This window comes from Cimex lectularius, unplaced genomic scaffold (assembly GCF_000648675.2).
Source record: "Cimex lectularius strain Harlan isolate CLEC.00 unplaced genomic scaffold, Clec_2.1 scaffold32, whole genome shotgun sequence".
Taxonomy (NCBI): Eukaryota; Metazoa; Arthropoda; class Insecta; order Hemiptera; family Cimicidae; genus Cimex; species Cimex lectularius.
Genome location: NW_019392689.1, coordinates 1,890,386 through 1,910,101, shown reverse-complemented (window position 1 = coordinate 1,910,101; position 19,716 = coordinate 1,890,386). Strand labels below are relative to the sequence as shown.

Here is a 19,716-nt window from a genome sequence, read left to right as displayed (position 1 = left end):
TCAACTTAAAACCATACTTTTATTGAAAAAATTAATCTTTTACTGAAATTTATTGTTTCAACCCTGAAAATTATTTAAACTTTTTTTTCTCGCTGAACCAACATTCCAGGTGAAGAAAAACAATAGTCAATGATCGTCTAAGGAGTGACCTGGGTCTCAAATGCCCTGTTTGTGTTAAGTTAAACTGGACCATCAAAGTTGTGCCATTTCGCCATCTGTAAACTTCTGTTTGTGGTAATGGTGCAATATAATGAGAATTTCATATTCGACGGAATCTATGATTGATCAATTATTAAAATATACAAACTAATAATAATTCTATGATGTATTAAATTAATTATTAATTAATCAAACCAGTAACAATAGTGGGGACAAAGGTAGCCAAATTATTAGCATGTCATACTCACAGCTGTGAGGTTTGGTTTCTACACTCACCTCTAGAATTTTTGAACCGCTATTCAAAAAATTATACAATAATTCAAACTGATACTTGGTTAATGCACTAGATACTAGGAAACAATAAATAAATAAAAATAATAACCTGCAAGGTATTCAAGGATTTTAAACATAAATAGGAAATTGAAAAATTGAAAACAGACATTTTTATTTGCTCACCCGAATGTAATACATATCATTTGCTCAACAACTTTTAGACAGAAATTGTTAAATTGATAAAAATAATAAAGTTCTAAGGCTGAAGAAACATTATTATATAATACGGTTATATTAATAAAATATCAAAATAAATAAACTAATAAATAATCTCATCTCAAGTACATATATAAATAACACTTACCAATAATACAAATTGATTTTATATTAACGGCTTATATTATTTTTTCTTAAACCCTGTGAATATAAAGGTTAGCAATTTGTTTTGTAATTGTTTTTCCTGTAACATGCCAACACATTTCATACATTGTAAAAATATGCTGTTTTATGTATGGTCTTGTAAAAAAATATTAAGTCAGATTGTTAATTACATCCTTTTTTTCTTTTTTTCAGTCTAAAGCACAATTTATGTTAATTGCTTATATATCTGGAAGACTACAAACTAGAAGATATGTTGCATTCTAACCTATTTATATTTTATAATATCATTGTGTGTTGGTTTTGTTTCTTTGTTTTTAATGGAATGTTTACGCAGTAAATTTAAAAAAAATATTTGTGCGCTAAGGATAGTAACATGGACTAAATGCTTACTAAATTGAAGAAAAAAATTGCCCTGGTTTGTGTCAAATTATGTTTGATACATTTAAAATTATTCTAATACAAAAATTGTTCGAATGTAGACAAAAAAGTAAATGGTAAGTGAATCCAGAAATTTTAAAACTAAATTGAAAAATTAAAATTATTCATTTTTCAAATATCCCTCATTTAGTTACAACTCATTTAACAAAGTAAGAAGTCTCCAATTCAATTGGTGGCTTTATTTTGTAATTAATAATAACACGTTTTTATAGATTAGTTAATAATTGTGATACTGTATTTTCATTTTTTTTCACTTGCCTTTTTTCTTAATACATATATTTTTTTATAAAATAAATTATAAAATACAGCACATTGCCTTTGGTAATTAAAACAGAAAATTTCCCTCCACTTTTTTCTTGGAATGTTAATTTTTTATGATGATCAGCTGTTAGATCTAATATTTATGTAATGCATTCATGCACTATAATGTCATTGACGTTACTGCCCTGATGCCGTGTACGAGTAAACAGGGCCGCAGGTTCGCAGTAAGCTCCGTAAGGGAGTCTAAATAGTCTTGAGACAGAGACGGGTCACTTGGAGGTCGTTCCAGATACAGAAAACTAATCGCGGTGTCTGTCGATTTGCTCAGGATCAATTTATTAACACTAAAACAGATTTGGCCATTTTTAACGTGAAAAAAAGAGTCAATTTATAGGACTTACTTTGTTAAATACAATCTTGATGTTTCGTTATTTTTATCCAAGCTCATTTCGCTCCCTCGCAAAGATGCCCTCAGCCTCGACCAATTCTCAACGTGCTCGATCTCGGCCTTGATACGCAGGCAGTCCAGAAGTAGTCTCACTTGTGTGTGAGTTGTTGATCTCCTAATAGAAAAATCTGTCAGATCGGAAATTGAAGCCTGGTCTTCGCATAGTAATACTCTCAGCCTAAGGTGTTTCCAACCTTGAACCTATAAAATACATCATTTTAACATTCACTTATCCTTTTCAGTTTTTACTATCGTTTACCATATGAATGATGCATGATAGCTGAAGCATAAAAAGACTTGTTGTATCGTTCACATCATTGGCAGAAGGTTTGAAGAAATTCACCGGCCAGACGTCGATATATTTATAATTGCTCGTCCTGAAAAATGAAAACAATTAATTACCATTTGTTATTTGTCCCAAAAAACTTTTACTCACTTGGCAATTTGCAGTTTGCTGAAATTGTGAAAATGCCTAGCGATACAAATATTCTTTTGCATTCTCAAAATATCAGAAATGAGATAGACATATTCCTCGGGGTCAACTTGGCTTTGTTCATCTCGCAGTTCAAAATCTCTCTCATGCTCAAATTTATCAGTCATGTAATCCGAGCCAATACTGAAAAAACGAAGCATTGAATAAAACAATTATTTCAAGGTACAGCTTGCAAGGGATTTACTGTTTGAAAAAATCCACTGGGCCTTGATTATCCCTGAAGCCTAACACTATTGTATTTGGCTTCATGGCTCCAAGGCCGGCCAAATGAGACAAGTGGTTCAAACCTTCCCTGAGACTCCTAGCAACTGTCAGCTCGACAAAAGCTTTCACCTTGAATACAGAAAAAAAGTTAAACAAATTAAACACAGGCTTGTTGAAATGACTTACCCTCAAATGGTCGACAAAAGAAAGCCATTTTGAATTAAGTGGAACAGTCGGGTCGGAATCAAGCTCTGAAAATTCTTTGCCCACGATAACATGGCCAAGCACGTAAAGTCCTGATTTTTTCATGTCGTTCACAAAATGAACCAAGGGTGTTGAGCCCCTTGGGTTTGCAACTAGAAGTAAAACTTGAGGTCTCCAGAACTTGACATGGTCTTTTCTTGAATCAAGCATGAGTAGGTATTTCCTAACCTGGTTAAGAAAAAAATTAATAAATAAAAAAATTTCTTTCATATTAAATTTAAAAAATTTAATAAATTCATATTCCATTTCACATATTCTGTGTTTTGTCATTGTGTTTCGTTTGAATGCGTGTACTTATTAGAGTGAGTGATGAGGGCTGATGGTGAAATATAGTGCCACCATTGCTGCTCTGACAGTGTGGGTTTAAGGAGTACCCACTGACTCTAATTTAAATTAGATTATTAATAGTGTGTGTGGTGTTTAGTAGCCATTAGCCAATGATTATTTGGAGATCATGAGATGCTGGTTGACATAGGTTTACAATTTTTTTTGTTTATCGTACCAGCATTTCAATCTTTATTGAGATCATCTTCAGGGCTCAAAGTGTTTGTTTTCTGTGTAGATGTGTCATTATTGTGTGTCATGTTGAGAGTAGTAGCATGATAGAGAAACCCAAGAAACAACTAAAATTAACCAGAATGCAATATGGAAAATACAACCAATTTTAACCAACTATCGCATTCTAAATTCAACCAAAATTAACCTAAATACAAGATTGAAAATACAACCAATTTTAACCAACTATCCCATTCTAAATTCAACCAAAATTAACCTAAATACAAGATTGAAAATACAACCAATTTTAACCAACTATCGCATTCTAAATTCAACCAAAATTAACCTAAATACAAGATTGAAAATACAACCAATTTTAACCAACTATCGCATTCTAAATTCAACCAAAATTAACCTAAATACAAGATTGAAAATACAACCAACTATCACATTCTAAATTCAACCAAAATTAACCTAAATACAAGATTGAAAATACAACCAACTATCACATTCTAAATTCAACCAAAATTAACGTAAATACAATATTGAAAATACAACCAATTTTAACCAACTATCGCATTCTAAATTCGGCCAAAATTACCCTAAATACAAGATTGAAAATACAACCAATTTAACCAACTATCATATTCTAAATTCAACCAAAATTAACCCAAATACAAGATTGAAAATACAACCAATTTTATGAACTATCGCACTCCAAATTCAACCAAAATTAACCCAAATATAATATTGAAAATAAACCAATTTTAACCAGGAAGTAAAACCCACGTGCATAAAAGGCCCGTTTCATACACTCGTTTTCCTTTATCTGTTCCCAAGAATTGTCCCGACACGACTTTCCATAATAAAATAATTAATTTTTTTTAAGCAAATCTTCATAGCCGGGAACAGAGGAATCGGCTCCTTTTTGGTGCATGGGAACGACTCTATCAGCAGAAAGCTGACCCGGCAATTGCCTGGACCCTGAGTGTACAGATTTTATTTTAATTTATTTAACTATTTCTTTTGCCCAAGCCCCCATCCTTTCATATGAATGTATTTATATGAGCGACTGATCCAATTTAAGTAACATTAGGTTAGATTATAGTTTGCATGCAGTAGTGATCTAGCTATCGATAGCCCCGCTGGAGCCTAACCCCGTTGTAGGGAAGCGATGATCTCACAGGCATCTGGCTTAAGGGGGATACTAGTGACCCATAACTCCCTGACATATAAACTCTAAGGTCAACACATCAGGGAGTGACAACCCTTTGGGAAAAAGTCCAAATATAACTAAATACACATTGCTTCAAAACCCAAGAAATAAAACTGAATTATTGAAAAATGCTATTGACATCCCAATAATTTTTACTACATCTGTATTATATATTTTGTTTTATTTTACCTGATGGAAGATAAGAGCTTGTGTGATTGATCCCCAGTCTGCTGTCTGAGAGGAAGGTGAGAATAAATGAAGCAAAACAATGAGCAGAAAGCAGAGAACAATGGAAGAAATCGCATAAAGTGGGTTGATTACGAACATCATCACCAATGTTCCTACAATGCCGATTAGAGCTGTCGACCAGGAGAAATATTTGAACGACGGCCTAAAAAAATCAAATCAAACTTTTAATTCAAATACTGAAATTCCTCTTAATTTGAGTCATGTAACTGACCTGAAATTTGGAGCGGATGTCAGATCGAGACCAAGGCAGGCAAGGTTTGTCGCAAAATAGCTAAGAAGGAAGAGGACAGAGTTGATCTGTGCGATGATGTTAAGAGAATCGATCAAAAGTATGATTTGTACAAGGAACCAAGAAGAAAACACCGCGGCGACTGGGTTCCCTTGGTAAACTCCTTTGGTTATGCAAGTAAGAAGCCGACCTAAAAAAATACACAAAAAGGACATAATTAAGTGTTTAAAATTCCACAAACTCAAGAAACCCACATTAATAATTAGAATCTCGGTTATTTTTCATTTTCATTTTTAAAAAAAGTATTATCGTATCTGTGAACAATTCAACCTGTTTTCTTTACAATTTCTCTGTCAGATAAACCAATCTGGCTACTATAAGGTCTCCAAAGATTTATTTTATTTTATTATTTTTATAATTATCTCCATTTTAATTAATAATATTAGTGCTTAATTACAGTGCTGATAGATAGAACAGTAAAGAATTTTTTTTATGATCATCATTATTACTTTATTGTTGCCTAACCATGAAATCCATTGATTCCTAATTAATACTTTGTCCCTTACATCATAAAATTACTATTATTTGTTATTTTATAGAAGTCCAAATTACACGTAAATTATTATAATACTTATCTACACTCAAAATAAAAAAATTAATTAATTTAAAAAAAGATGCTTTGCCCAACGATGGATGTAGTGTCCATTATAGCCCAAGTCCTGGGTGTGCCATGCCTGCCATCCTCAACGGTCAATGGTTTAAAATTGTCTAGAGATGATCGTTTTATTCCTCCTACCGCATTACGGAACTGTCGTTTAACAGCACCGATAGGTAGTCAACTCCAAGGGGGGGGGAGTAAGGATGATCTCTAAGACAGCATCAGAAGGCATCATAAGAATATCCTAGCCTCTAGACATCCCGAGGATCTGACTCATAGAAGAAGGGTCATCATCACCTGATTAAGAACAGGGCCTTGCAAGGACACACGACACTTACTTTTGGGTGTACGTGCCCAGCAAGCAGAGAAAGATTGCTCGATGTGTCCCAGCTAATTGAAGGGTGCGATTACTTGGCTCCTACAGAGAGCGTGCTGGAATGCCACCTCAAATGAGAATTTTGCTTGAGCATGACAGCAGGTATTTGGGTCCCCTGGTCTAATTCTTGGAGGAGACAGGGTTCTTATATTATATATAGTAATAATAGTTATGTATATCTAGTTTCTGTTGAGAATGAATGTATTTATTAGTGTGAATGTGTGATGTGAGAGGGTCGATGGCAGAATATTGAGTAGCCATCGATCCTCAATTAAGTAGTTGTATAATATGTGTAAAAGTTGTGTTGAGTGAATGTATTTATTAGCATGAATGTTTTATGTGTGAGGGTCACTGGCGGAATATCAAGCAGAAAGAATTCCATTCACAAATCAGCTCATTTGGACCCTTAAACATTGGGGAGGAGGGCTGTTCACTTCACAGATGAGTGCCGGTTTGGTATGTGTCAATCAGATGACCAGGATCATATGTGGAGAAGACGTGGCGTCTTTGCTTCATGTGCCAAGACAGTCAGTTATGGTACGAGGTGGAATCAACTTCCATGACATTACAACTGATTATCTGAATGGATCTATTAGTTTATTATGTATTGAGGAAGTTCTGGAAGCTGTGATCCCATTCTCTCCATTTATTGGGGACAACTTCGTGTTAATGCTTGGTAATGCTTGACTGAATGTAGCTTGAGTTATAACCCATTACTTGGAAGATGTAGGATTACCACAATGAATTGGCACCATATTCCTCTGACATGAACTCTAAAGAATACATATGATAAAGAGATGAGTTAGACACCGTTTGCCACCTCCAACAAGCGTTGAGCACTTTCAAACTACTCTTGTTGAAGAATGGGATTCTGTTTCACAGGACAATATCAAGAAGATAACTCGTTATATAGAACAAAACTAGGTAATAAATTGTTAATTAAATTTTAATCTATCTCTAAACGATGTTCAGCTGTTTTGGTGAATTTGCTTTCAAATCATCATAATTAAATATTTTTTATTCAAACTCATGAATTTCCAATCTTGTTTAATTTGGTTTGCATTAATACAAGTATATTGTAATTAATGTAACCATAAAACTTCACATAGTTTGAGATAAACAACAAAAGATGAGAAACATTTTTTTTTTTTTTTGTCTTAGAGTGTATTAGTGATTAAGCTAGCACTACCCACTTACCTCAGGTTATCCCAATACTTTATAACTTTTGTCAGATAAAAAAAAAAAGCTTCGCAGACAAGTTTATAAACAAAAGCTCGGCAATTATTAGAGCCATTTAACAAATTCAACCGTAAGGAAAGGTTTTTTAAATGTATTTTTGATCGGTGTATGATACAAAATTAAATAAAACAGATGTGTTACGATCATGAAGTGTGGTATGTGTTTTAATTTAAAGCAGCAAATACACTTCAATTTAGAGTATTAATAGGGGAAAGGTTGAAAAACAAAATTAGTCCTGTGCAGAAAATATTAAAAATACCTGTGTACACTGCAACTAAACGTAATAAACAATCAGGTAACACAAGACGTAATGCTGGCAGAATAGCTTTGCCGAAGTTTCCTGTTTTAAACGGTGATTATTACTTAACCCTTAACATTTCAGAAAATAAAACTAATGCATTTCAGATTACATAAATAAAATGTTTAATTGTTTCAATAAATTTCAATTGAAAATAAACAGTGATAAAAAAACACAAAATCCCAATCCATTGAAATTGGTCCTAGATTAAAACAAAACTGTTTTAAATGATAAAGCTCAAAGCCCTTAAATCTTGAGACAAAGACTAAATAATATTTCATGGAAAACTTACCATATATATTATCTTTCGCTAAAGCTTCCAGCACTCTTGAAGATCCGATCAAGTTACTCAAAGAGGCGGAAAAGGTTGCAGTGAGCACGCCAACAGTTATAAACGCAGGTACTAAATTTATAGGCATCATATACATGAAATTAGTGGTCATCAAGAACCTAGAGCAAGTCGCAGCACTCAGCGTTGACACTGTGATGTATGAAACGAGTGTGAAAAACACTGCAGACATTGTTCCCCATGGGATGCTCTTTCCTGGATCTTTAAGTTCACCTTGTAGAAAGAAAAAATTCAACAGTTAAAATTTTTCTCTTAAAATCTCTCCATCATTGACTTACCTGACATATTCGCGCCAGCCATTATACCAGTCACTCCGGAAAACAATACTCCAAAAACAGTTGCAAAATCCGTCATGTGCCCATTTGACGTGTAATCCCTTGTGTAGTTCTGATAGAGATTGTTGTTTAAAGTTTGCCAACTTAGCCCGGTGTATGTCGCGTTTACCATATGGCTAGTGCTATTGTCTATATTAACATCGGGAATTGCAATCTGTAATTATATTTTGATATATTTATTATAATTTAAATTTATAAAAATGGTCAAATGCTGAAAATACAAACTAAATTTCAAAAAATGTCAATACTTGAACAGTTCTTTGAGAAAATGAAAAGATTTTTTTTTTAAATAGGAAGTAATAATTATATTTAAATATACAATATACAAACCAAACAAATCTAATCGTACTTAATAATACTCACTCTACTTACAACAAGAAAAATTATGAGTTTTTGCTTATAAAGGGAACAACCAGGTTGGTGGTGGTAAAAAAATAAAAATAGATCATGTTCATTGGAAATATGGCTAATAAATAAAATTGAACAGCCTCATAAAAATGTAGTAAAATAACACAAAATGAAAAAGAATTCAGAGAATTTTTTTTGTCAAGCTAAAAAATACAGGAAATAAATATTTGGTCATACTCAGGTACAATTTAACTTTATAGCAGGGCAGCAAATATGAAAAAAAAATGACAACTTGTAGCTACAAATAAATAGATCAAACAAAAATGTCTTTTAGTATGCTTATGGAAGTATAAAAGAAGAAATTTATAACTGATTTTTTTATTTAGTTCTGAAGCTATTGTTTTGGAACTAGTAATGATGTTGGAGAAATTTTATTAGTAGAATTGTGTAAAATACTTAGGTAAATTAGATTAAATCAGATGAATGAAGGTCATGGCCATAGGAAAAAAACTGTTTCACACTTTAATACTAATCAGTTCAAGGAGATTAGCAAAAAAAATCGTGTAAATTGTATACATTACCTCCATGGGTCCCGTCATTACAAACGAAACAATAACAGACGCCAGTGAAATGCAGACTATTATGAATATTATAACACTGATCTTTGCAAACATTCCGGCGCCGATCAGGCATACTAGGAGGTTCAGTAGATTTAGCACCGAGGAATATCCGAACCTCCACCAACTGCCGTCTTTCAATTCGTACCCATTTATGCTCAAATAGCCTGAAAATTGAAAAAATTTAATGAGGCAAAGTTGATGATTCCGGGTTTAAAATGTCATACCTCCTGGGCCAAAGTTTTCGACTATTCCTTCAGCACAGCCTATGACATACAGGGCGCTGCTAACAATATTAGCTAAGAAGAACAGAGTACCAATTGATCCTCCAAATTCAGGTCCTAAAGTTCGACTAATCATAACTGAAGATAACTGTTAAGGGATTAGTATAATCATTCTATTAACAAATATATTAATAATAAATAATTTATTTATTAATAATAAATATATGTTAATATAAGTATAAGCCGTTTTTTTTTTTTTTTTTGGGGGGGGGAGGGGGGAAGAAGAGAGAAAAAAATAAGCCCATTTGTAAGTATGTTGGGTTCAAATACAGGGCTACTAGTTAAATGATGAGCGCTGTATCATGCCTAAATTGCTGCAACCACTGACACCCTGAAGCCCAAAGTGTAATTAAACATTGTAAAAATAATTAAATTTATTAGCAGGTGAACCCTTCATAAACTAAATTTAACAAGTTCCTGACTTTGCGAAGTTCACTCTTAACACACAAAAAAAGGTTAGCAGGTGTATTGCTTTTATTTTTTATTTATTTAGAAATCGATTAACGGTCACTAATCACCACACATTTATTTTTTATGTTTTGTTTGTTCAAGTTTTCAACTATATTTGGTAATTTATTTCAAGCATATTTTACAAAGTATGCAATCTGACCCGTTATTGATAAGTGATTGATAACAATTGAACAAAAAATCTGATGATAAGGATACAATAAGCTCCTCCTCCTTCAACAGCACCATTTGTTGATATTGCACAAATAGAAGTGACAGTGAAAAATAATATCAAATAAGCTATTATGAATTGTAAAAGAGTTACTAGAAGGCCAGCGTTTCCAACAATAAAACCTGAAACAAAATAAAAATATATTAAAATCTTTCAACCTAACTTTAGATGGCAATGTCTAGACTAATTTAGAAACGTGGAAAAGAGTAAAGGTCCAAGAATAGGGCCTTGTGATACACCAGCTGAAATTAAGAGAGGCGAGGAAATTATTATTACTATGCCTCTATTTTTCTTTTTACTTCTTATTGGGTCTTATGTTCCTAGAGAACATGGGTTTTATCTCATCTGTCATATTGACCTTTTAAATATTAAACGGTAGTAAAACATATAAAAATTACTGTTAATTAAGAATGAATGAACGAATAAACATTTATTAAAAACAAAAAACTTATACATTGTGTTACATAACATTCATTAAGCAGAAGTGGTGGGGCACTTTTACGTCCTATTTCAAAACTTTTTCCTATCAACGCTCCTAGTCCTAGTTTGTTATTATTTTTAATTAATCAAACAAGAAAATAGTGTGAAAAATCTTCTTAAAAAACCCACTAGGTATCAAATAGGATAACAATTAACAAATGAATTAATAAAAATGTGTTAACAAAATTATAAATAAATAAATGAGAATAACAAGAACAATGCTACACGGGTAATTGAATTATCACAAATTTTTTATAGTATCACAGCTCTAGAGGAAACAATAAATATATCACAGATCCTAAATTTATGTATTGTGCCTAATCCTTCTATGTTTCCATGGAAAGTTCACATCATACACTCCTATATCCCTACAAGTAGTGTTCTTGCTGGAGGAGAGATAAAAAAATTCCTGGACAGTCGTTTTAATTCGGAATTAATATACTCCACTCCCGCTTTCTCATGGAGGAGGCCAATTCTGATGTATCGAGGTAGTGAGGTTATAAACCTTAGAAATTTATTTTGGACCACTTGCAGTTTTTAGAAGTTCGATTCGCATGTGTAACTCCATGCTGGGCAAGCATACAGCAGCATAGGTTTAATAGCTACTTTATATATAATTAGTTTATTTTCAAAGCACATTCCACTCTCTCGGGCCTTCAGCGGAAATAAGACTTTTATAGCTATTTTACCTTTCGTTACTATATTGTTTATATGCCGAGAGAAGTTAAGTTTTCGGTCCAGAGTTAAACCCAAGTACTTTACCCCCTCACGCCATTCTATTTTGTGTCTGTGAATGAAATGGTTTCCTTGAATATTGGGCGTTGTTTTGTGAAAAATATGGCCTCAGTTTTCGGGACATTAATTCTAAGTTTCCAGCGGTGACAAAACCTGCAAATCCTGGAGATGCTGTCATTTAATCTTTTCACAATTGTCTTGGGCCTCCAGGATGAACAATAGACAGCAATGTCATCCGCATAAAGCGCATTGCAATTTCTCAGTGAGGGGAGTGGATTTATAAAAAGGAGGAACAAGCATGGCCCTAGGATTGAACCTTGGGGAACTCCGGCGGCAATTGGGAAAGGCCTGGAAGTTTCATTGTTTAGGGAAACATGGAAACAACGGTTTTTTAAGTAGGCCATGACAAATTTTATAAGATATCCAGGGAAATTCATTTCAATGTATCTCTGTATACTATACTGTCCCGCCAGACCAAATCAAAGGCCTTCTCCATGTCTAAGAGGACCATCCCAGTATGTTTTTTGTTGTTGAACATGTTGGTAACATGATCTACTACGCGAGTGAGTTGGGTGGCTGTAGAGAGGCCCGGTCTAAAGCCGTGCTGCTCATCTATGATAATGCTATTAGCATTAATGTGTAGGTAAAGATGGTGCTGAATGCACTTTTCGAATATCTTACTAAGTGCACTCAACAGGCTAATGGGTCTATAACTTGAGGGATTCTCGGCAGGCTTTTTGGGTTTGTTAATAAAAATAAGGTTCGCTGTCTTCCAGTTTTGAGGAAAATACCCAAGGAAGAACATCGCATTAAACAAGTGACAACTGATATGAGCTTATTGCTTTTTAAGACTATCTTCAGTATTATCAAAATGCAATGCCTTATTAACAGTTACAAATTGATTCTGTGAAAGAAAGAAATGAAAAGGCAGTGTTCCCAAACTAAAAATTATATTTTAATGTGTGGTGATTAGTGACTGTTAATCGATAAATATTCAGAAATCGTGAGATGCGATCTGGTGTGGTGTAGGTTTCAGAAAAACATTTTCTTCATTGCCAACGTTTCGATCTTTATTGAGATCAACTTCGGGCTCAAAGTGTTTGTCTTCTGTGTAATTGTGCCATTCAATCTCCTGTCAAATATATTATTTATATATTTTATTTTATTTAACAGATAATATTTATCATTTTTAATCAGAAAAAAATGAAGAAATACTTAAACGGATATTAGTTCTTTTATTCATTTATTTTTTAAATGGACCAAGAAGACAAGTCGCTTAACCTGGCAGTCCAAAAATCAAGAATGTCCAAAATTAATAATTTGTTGGTCAAGATTGTGAGCAAACGCAATTGCATTTAACTAACTAATCTCAACTCTTACATTATCTAAGCAGATAATTTTATCAGTTTGGGTTTGGGAAAGACGATGAGTTGCAAGAATTGATTTTGGTGATGAGATATTGTCAACAATTAACCATTATTAGATATCTAAAAATGGATGTTTTGTTCAGGATAATGGATCATTAAATTAAATAAACTAAAAGTTAAATTCTTTTTATATCCTGTTGCTACGAATAATTTTAAACCTAAAAAAAACAATAGATATCAGGGTAATAAATAATTTAAAAAATTCTCTCAACAACTACAAGCATAGACTTTAGATAAGAAAGAAACCAAAAAAAAAAACAGAAACATCCTGTGGTGAAGCTAGGGAAAAACAATCTTGCCCTCTTAAGTAAAACTAAGCAGACAATTTTTATAGTTTTGAATCAAAAAAGATTGAAGAATAGAAAAGCAATATGATAAGACAAGTCAGAAATGTTTCAATTTCCTCCAGGGCTGTAACAAGAAGGCTCAATGAAAATAACATCAGGTTCGCAGCTCAGAAAATGACCAGGCTTCAATTTGTATGGGGACATGTGAATTGGACCATTAGAAGATTGGGACAGATAGTCAATTTACAGATGAAGTGAGAGGTCGCCTTAAATCTTCAGACGGGCGTATGGAGACGCCAGGAGAAAATTACACATAAGTAAAACAAGTTCAAAATTTTTCAATTTCCTCCAGGACTGTAAGAAGAAGGCTCAATGAAAAAAACCTCAGGGCCCAGGATCCTACTCGTGGACCTCTTCTTACCACAACTCAGAACATGGCAAGGCTTCAATTCACATGGAGACATGTGAATGGACATCGGAAATTTGGAGATAAGTTTTAACTCTTTACAGTTGAGGTGAGAGCTGGCATCAAATTTTCAGACAGGCGTAATTTCATATGTAGATGCTCAGGAGTAAGGTGCGCCCCATGCTGTGTGGTTCCTCAGATGTCAGGTATCATTCGACAGTGGGTCATTGAGGTTCTGGCATTTCCTTGAACGCCTGCACTAAATTTATTGTTGTGCATCACAATGGTACTTGCAAGATATAATCAGAGGACATGTGCCCATTTGCCCCCACATTACTAATGCAGATAATGCCAGACCCCATAGATCAGATTGTGGATGATTAGGTAATGAAGTTGGGCTTGGGTGCTTGGTGTGGCCAGGTAAAGCCCAAATTAGAACCCAACCGAACACATTTGGGATCAACTTAGGCGACAAGTACTTCGGCGAATCCCAGGTCCTCACACCCTAGAAGAGTTAGAAACAGCTGTTCTTGAATGGGCCAGAATTCCTCAAGATTTTATCAGAAATCTTTTCCAAGGAATGCAAAGGTGTTTAACGAACATGATCTGTGCCAGAGGTGGAAATACTCAGTATTAAAGGGAAAAAATCTTTCTTTGTAGGCCTCTATCAGATGAGGCAGTTTAGTTGATTCGACTAAGTTGCCGAGTTGATTCTTAACTAGTTTACTGCATTGTAAAGACTTTCTTTGCTGGTTTCACACCGGATAACTTGTGGAATTAACCTCTCTTCCAAACGGGAAGTCAGAGAAAGTACGATGTTAGAACCCGAGGAAGCAGGAGCACTTATTGTGCTAGCTCTTTTGCAAAAAAGAAAAGCAGCAAAAAAGGAGGAAGCCCAGTAAAGAAAAGTGTGGGTTTATCCGTTGTTATACAATTGGGAAACGGGCGCTTTCTCACAAATACTGTTGTGCTCTTCCCCCCAAGTTTCACTTCTTTTAATTTTGTCACTATACTTCTCACACCCCATGTCCCATATCGTGGGACTAACACACATTTTTTCAATGAATTGCTCCACAATAAAACTTGCAATTGCAACACTTTCCGTGGTGATTCAACTAGACGACTGGTGTGAAGGATGAATACCGAGCAGTCCAATCATTTGCTACCTGGGCTACAATCCTTGACACCTCTCCATTCAACTAGTTGAATCAACTCGCCACCCAGTCTGAAAAAGGCCTAAGCTTAAAGGATAAATCACTCTATAGAGATGAGGAGACAGGCTTCACACTAGAAGGCCAGGAAGGGTCGACCTAGGTCTACAGACGAGAGAGACAATAGACCTACGAAAGGCTCCTCGAAACCACAGTAATACAACAGGAAAGCTCAATAGTAATATCAGAGCCTAGCATCCTGTTCGTGGACCTCTTCTTACCACTACTCAAACATGGCAAGGTTTTATTTTTTTTCATTACTTAATTTTTTTAGAATTAGGTAATAAACATTTAAATGTCTTATTTTTACAATCATGCCTATTTTTGGTATGCACAATATGATTAAACCTAAATACAATAAAATTTGAGGGTAGCGAGTTGATTTTTGTACATCAGTGTATAAACCGTAAATACTAAATTTTAACAGTTTTGAAAAGTAAAATCAAGAGGTATAGAAAGAATTAACGTTTTGGTGGGAGGCGATGAATCAGCCTTAGATTATTTGAAAATGGATCTTTTGGTCAAGAACTCCGACCAATAATGTTTCATAACCTGACAGTCATAGAACCTAGTACCTCATACAGCTGTTGGCAGATGAAAAAAAAACTACCGAAACAAATCTTTTGGCGAGTGACATTGCCTTTGACAAATGTACATGCAATTAAGGAAACCTTTTTCGTAAATTAATAATTACTATAAATAAATGTTTTAAATTTGAAATTTAAATAATCGACAGGGAATTACATACCGACACGAAGATAGAGAAGGGCGCTGAACATGGACAAAGCGACGGGGCTGAAAACACCGGCGAAGGTGCCGAGGGTCCGCCCTGGTGAGAGCTCGTCACTCTGGCCGAATTCGACATATCCTTCGTCGGTCTTCTTTCCACCGGAAAAACAGTTAAAGCCGCAAAGTCCTGTGACACGACGGTACAGCACCCCTGGCAGGGTCATCCCTGAGTCGCCCACTCTCTCGCCTCCGTTGTTAATACTCGTGTTGTCCATTGTTATTGCTTCCTGAGGTGGAGATCTCAACATTGTCCTTCGCTCGAGGCTCAACAATCACCAACCCAACACCCGTGTCCGAACATTATCGATTTAAATACAACCTGTCTCGAAATAAAAACGTTTCAAATGGAAAGGGGAACTGGAAACTGGACTGGAAACGGCTCGCCCCTTGTTTCAAATACATATGACGTAGCCAGTAGCCACCAGTACCACCATATCAACATTAGAACTGTCAAGGGACAAGCTTGCCAACTGGCTTTTCAAGTTTCCCTGTTCCCAATCCCATCTGAAACCTTGCATGGTTTCGCCCAGTAAGCACACTAAAATCCAATCTTTATTAATTTGTTGTTTTTGAATTTTAATTTATTATATAATAATAATTATTATACTTTTTATCAACAAATACAAGTAGAATTCATATTTGTTTAGTGGCCATAATTAATTATTATATTAATTATTCCAATTAATTATTCTTTTCTTTTAAGGTTTTTGGTTGAGGTGAAAAAATAGTTTCACGAGCGGGATTCCATCTCACGACCTTGAAGTCACCATAGCTCAAGTGGTTAGAGCAGCGGCGTATTGAGCGTAAGGTCGTGGTTTCTAATCCCGTTCGTGACAGTAATTTTTCACTTCAACCAAAAACCTTAGATGAAAAGAATAATTAATTGGTACAAGTACAATGTTATACATTCCTTTCCTTAGCGCAGCTGCTATTTACATACATAGCCATTTTTTTATTTATTCGGGTAAATATACCCAGTTACAAGTTCTAAAAGAGTTGTAAACATAAACTATATATATAATTAATATACAACAATTACGTTCATCGAATTAAGCGATGGACGGTGCATTGCGGATTCCAAAACCATAGCTGAGACTTTTGCCGAACATTATCAAAATGTCTCTTCTTCAGCAAATTTTGACGATTCGTTCATGGCCATAAAAAACAATCGAGAAATGTCACCCATAATCGTCACACCAAACTCCTCCGACCCACTAAATTACTCTTTCACACCTGTGGAATTCGCAGTGGCTCTTAATTCTCGCAGCGATACGTCCTCGGGACCCGACAATATTTGTATTAGCTTCATTAAGAACTTGAAATAAACTGATAAAATGGTCATTCTTAAAATAATTAACAGGATTTATTTAACTGGAAAATTCCCGAATATGGCAATTACCATACCACTACTAAAAGCAGATAAGCCAGCACACGAAGTTAAAAGCTATCGCCCTATATCCTTAACTTGCTCCATGTACAAGTTAATGGAAAAAATGATAACAAACAGGCTGTATTGGTATCTGGAGAATAAAGAGTTGTTACCATCATGGCAAAGTGGATTCAGGAAAAATAGAGGAACAAGAGACAATCATGTACAACTTGAACACTCTATATGTAAATCGTTTCTAAAGAAAAATAAGTTACTGGCGGTATTTCTTGATATTCAAAATGCTTTTGATCGCACTTGGAGGCGTCTGTCATAGATACCCTCCTAAGTTTCGAGATAGACAGTAATTTACTACAATTTATTTGTAATTATCTCAATGACCGAGTTTTCAGAGTGAGATGTGGATCGTCACTGTCGGGTAGCTATGTTCAGGAGAACGGAGTGCCACAGGGCAGTGTACTAAGTCCTATATTATTTTGTGTTGCAATCAACAATGTTTTGACATGCATAGAACTTTCCTGTGAAAGAATGCTATATGCGGACGACCTTTATCTACTGCAGTGAAATATAAATTCTCTACAAACACAATGCAAAACACCCTGAATAAAGTAAACAGATGGCTCTGTGAACATGGTTTCACCGTTTCACCACAAAAAAAACAGCTGCTATACTTTTTGCAAAACGGCGTCCACTCAGTTACCCTTCCTTGTACATATCTGTCTCCTCTCGTATTCAGATACAGTTCGATACCTGGGGGTTATCTTTGACAGGACACTGAATTGGAATGCACATATAAAACGATTAAAAACAAAATGCTTTCGTTCAATGAACGTACTAAGGTCGATTAGTTCATGTTCTTGGGGTGACTCATTCATGATATTATACAAAAATTTAATAAGAACACAATTGGACTATGGATGTAATGCATACAATTCCGCTACTAAAAATACAATCGGCTTGCTCGACACAATACAGAATACGGGACTTTGGCTGGTGCTTTCCGGAGCAGTCCCTCGTTCAGCCTTCATGCAGATACTGGAGAAATGCCTTTAAGTTTCAGACGTACTTTCTTGATTTGAAGTTTTTTTTTTGCTAAAATCACTTCCTCTAAGTCACATCCACTAAATCGTCTATTTCCAGGGACTAGTCTGATATTTGTCAGCTCATCCCGTGATTCTATACGAAAAACCTTCCCGTTCCGTATATACACATTATTGCACAAATTACAAATACCCATCCCTCCAGTACAAAAAGAATCAGCGGCTCCCATCCCTCCTTGGACATTTCCCAAACCGAAAATTTTGTATTCACTTGGAAAATATCGCAAAGCCCTTACACCTTTTCATGTGTACCAGCAGGAGTTTTTGAAAAAAAAAACGCACTCCCACAAGCGGCATTTATCTATACGGACGGATCAATGAGCTCCAGGGGCGTGGGAGCTGCGTCTATATGTGGCCCTAACAAATTTCTTTTCTCTCTACGTCATTTCTGTAGCAACTATAGAAATACGGAAATCTCTAAATTTTATATGTTCCGATAACAATAGTAGCTACCTGATTTGCTCTGATTCAGAATCGGCCTTACAGGCCTTGGAACACCCCTATTCAGATGATCTTGGTGTGCAGGAGATGCTGGCGTCACTGGGGAGCCTCCAACTGCAGGGAAAGAGCGTTTACTTCGTCTGGGTTCCTGGACATGTAAATATTAAAGGAAACCATTTGGCAGATGAAGCTGCAAAAGAAGCAGCCATTACAGGCCTTCAAATCAGGAACGTTCCAAAGGGTGATATGACTGTAGTTTACAAGTCAAAAGTTAAGGGTCAATGGGAACAGGTCTGGACTAACATATCTGAAAACAAACTGTGGGAAATAAAGAACTCTGAAGATGCCTGGTCTACTTCATTCAGAAATAGTAGAACGGAAGAAGTGGTTCTTACACGGTTGAGGACCGGACACTGTAGAGCCACTAAGGGTCATTTAACGGGGCGAGAGGCACCTCCAAATTGCGGAGTGTGCAATCAAATCGTCAATCAAGCATATATTTACGTCATGCTCATTATATACAGCCCATAGACGTCTACACTCCTTGCCTATAAGCATCCAAGAAATGCTAGGCGACAACAATGACAGTACACGTAATTTGTTTGATTTTCTCGAATCAGCAAATCTACTCGACAAAATATGAGCTCACACTGTTTGTCCTTCTCTATATATACAGGATCAGATATATAAAGATAAATAATATAGAGTCAAGATAATAAGATAATATTAATTAGATATGATAATAATAAATTGGAAATTATAAATTGGATTATTATTATATTAAAAAAAAACTTGCGCAGTGGAAATATCGTAATCAATGAAGTTCTACTGAGATGCGATTATTGCTAGTTGAAACTATTACTCGTTTCCATGCGTCGAGGAATTGAACTAAATGACATAACGACCATCTTTAACGACGTGTGAGGGGTTGTTTTGAATCAAAAACAAGAACATATATCGTAATATATCTAAATGAAAATGAAATAGAAATGCAAGAAAATTAGGATCAACTGCCAAACAATTAGATTTCGCTACATATATGAAATTACAAAGGGGACGACCAGGTTGGTGGGTCACGGATTTGGATTAAACTTTTTTGGTGATTCTACACTCTACATATCGAACACATACTACATATCGTGTATACATACAGCACTTCT

The 19,716-nt window shown here is 35.0% G+C and overlaps 1 protein-coding gene and 1 pseudogene across 2 annotated transcripts; one reads left to right on the top strand and one right to left on the bottom strand.

Moving 5' to 3' along the window:
• Positions 1-579: 579 nt before the first annotated feature.
• On the bottom strand, positions 580-16,068 carry LOC106671979 (solute carrier family 12 member 9). 2 transcript variants are annotated; one of them, XM_014403011.2, is made up of 15 exons: positions 15,588-16,068; positions 10,281-10,415; positions 9,558-9,692; positions 9,295-9,497; positions 8,309-8,519; positions 7,974-8,243; positions 7,643-7,723; positions 5,093-5,300; positions 4,822-5,023; positions 2,844-3,089; positions 2,638-2,786; positions 2,397-2,576; positions 2,220-2,337; positions 1,914-2,161; positions 580-1,856 (listed from the first exon to the last, which is right to left on the bottom strand). In XM_014403011.2, exons 1-15 carry the CDS (start codon positions 15,874-15,876, stop codon positions 1,673-1,675), a joined length of 2,859 nt encoding a protein of 952 aa, XP_014258497.1. In that variant the 5' UTR covers positions 15,877-16,068; the 3' UTR covers positions 580-1,672. The 2 variants fall into 2 exon arrangements, with proteins under 2 accessions (XP_014258497.1, XP_014258498.1); XM_014403012.2 differs by lacking the exon at positions 7,643-7,723.
• Positions 16,069-19,344: 3,276 nt separating this feature from the next.
• On the top strand, positions 19,345-19,506 carry LOC112126567 (annotated as a pseudogene).
• Positions 19,507-19,716: the final 210 nt, after the last annotated feature.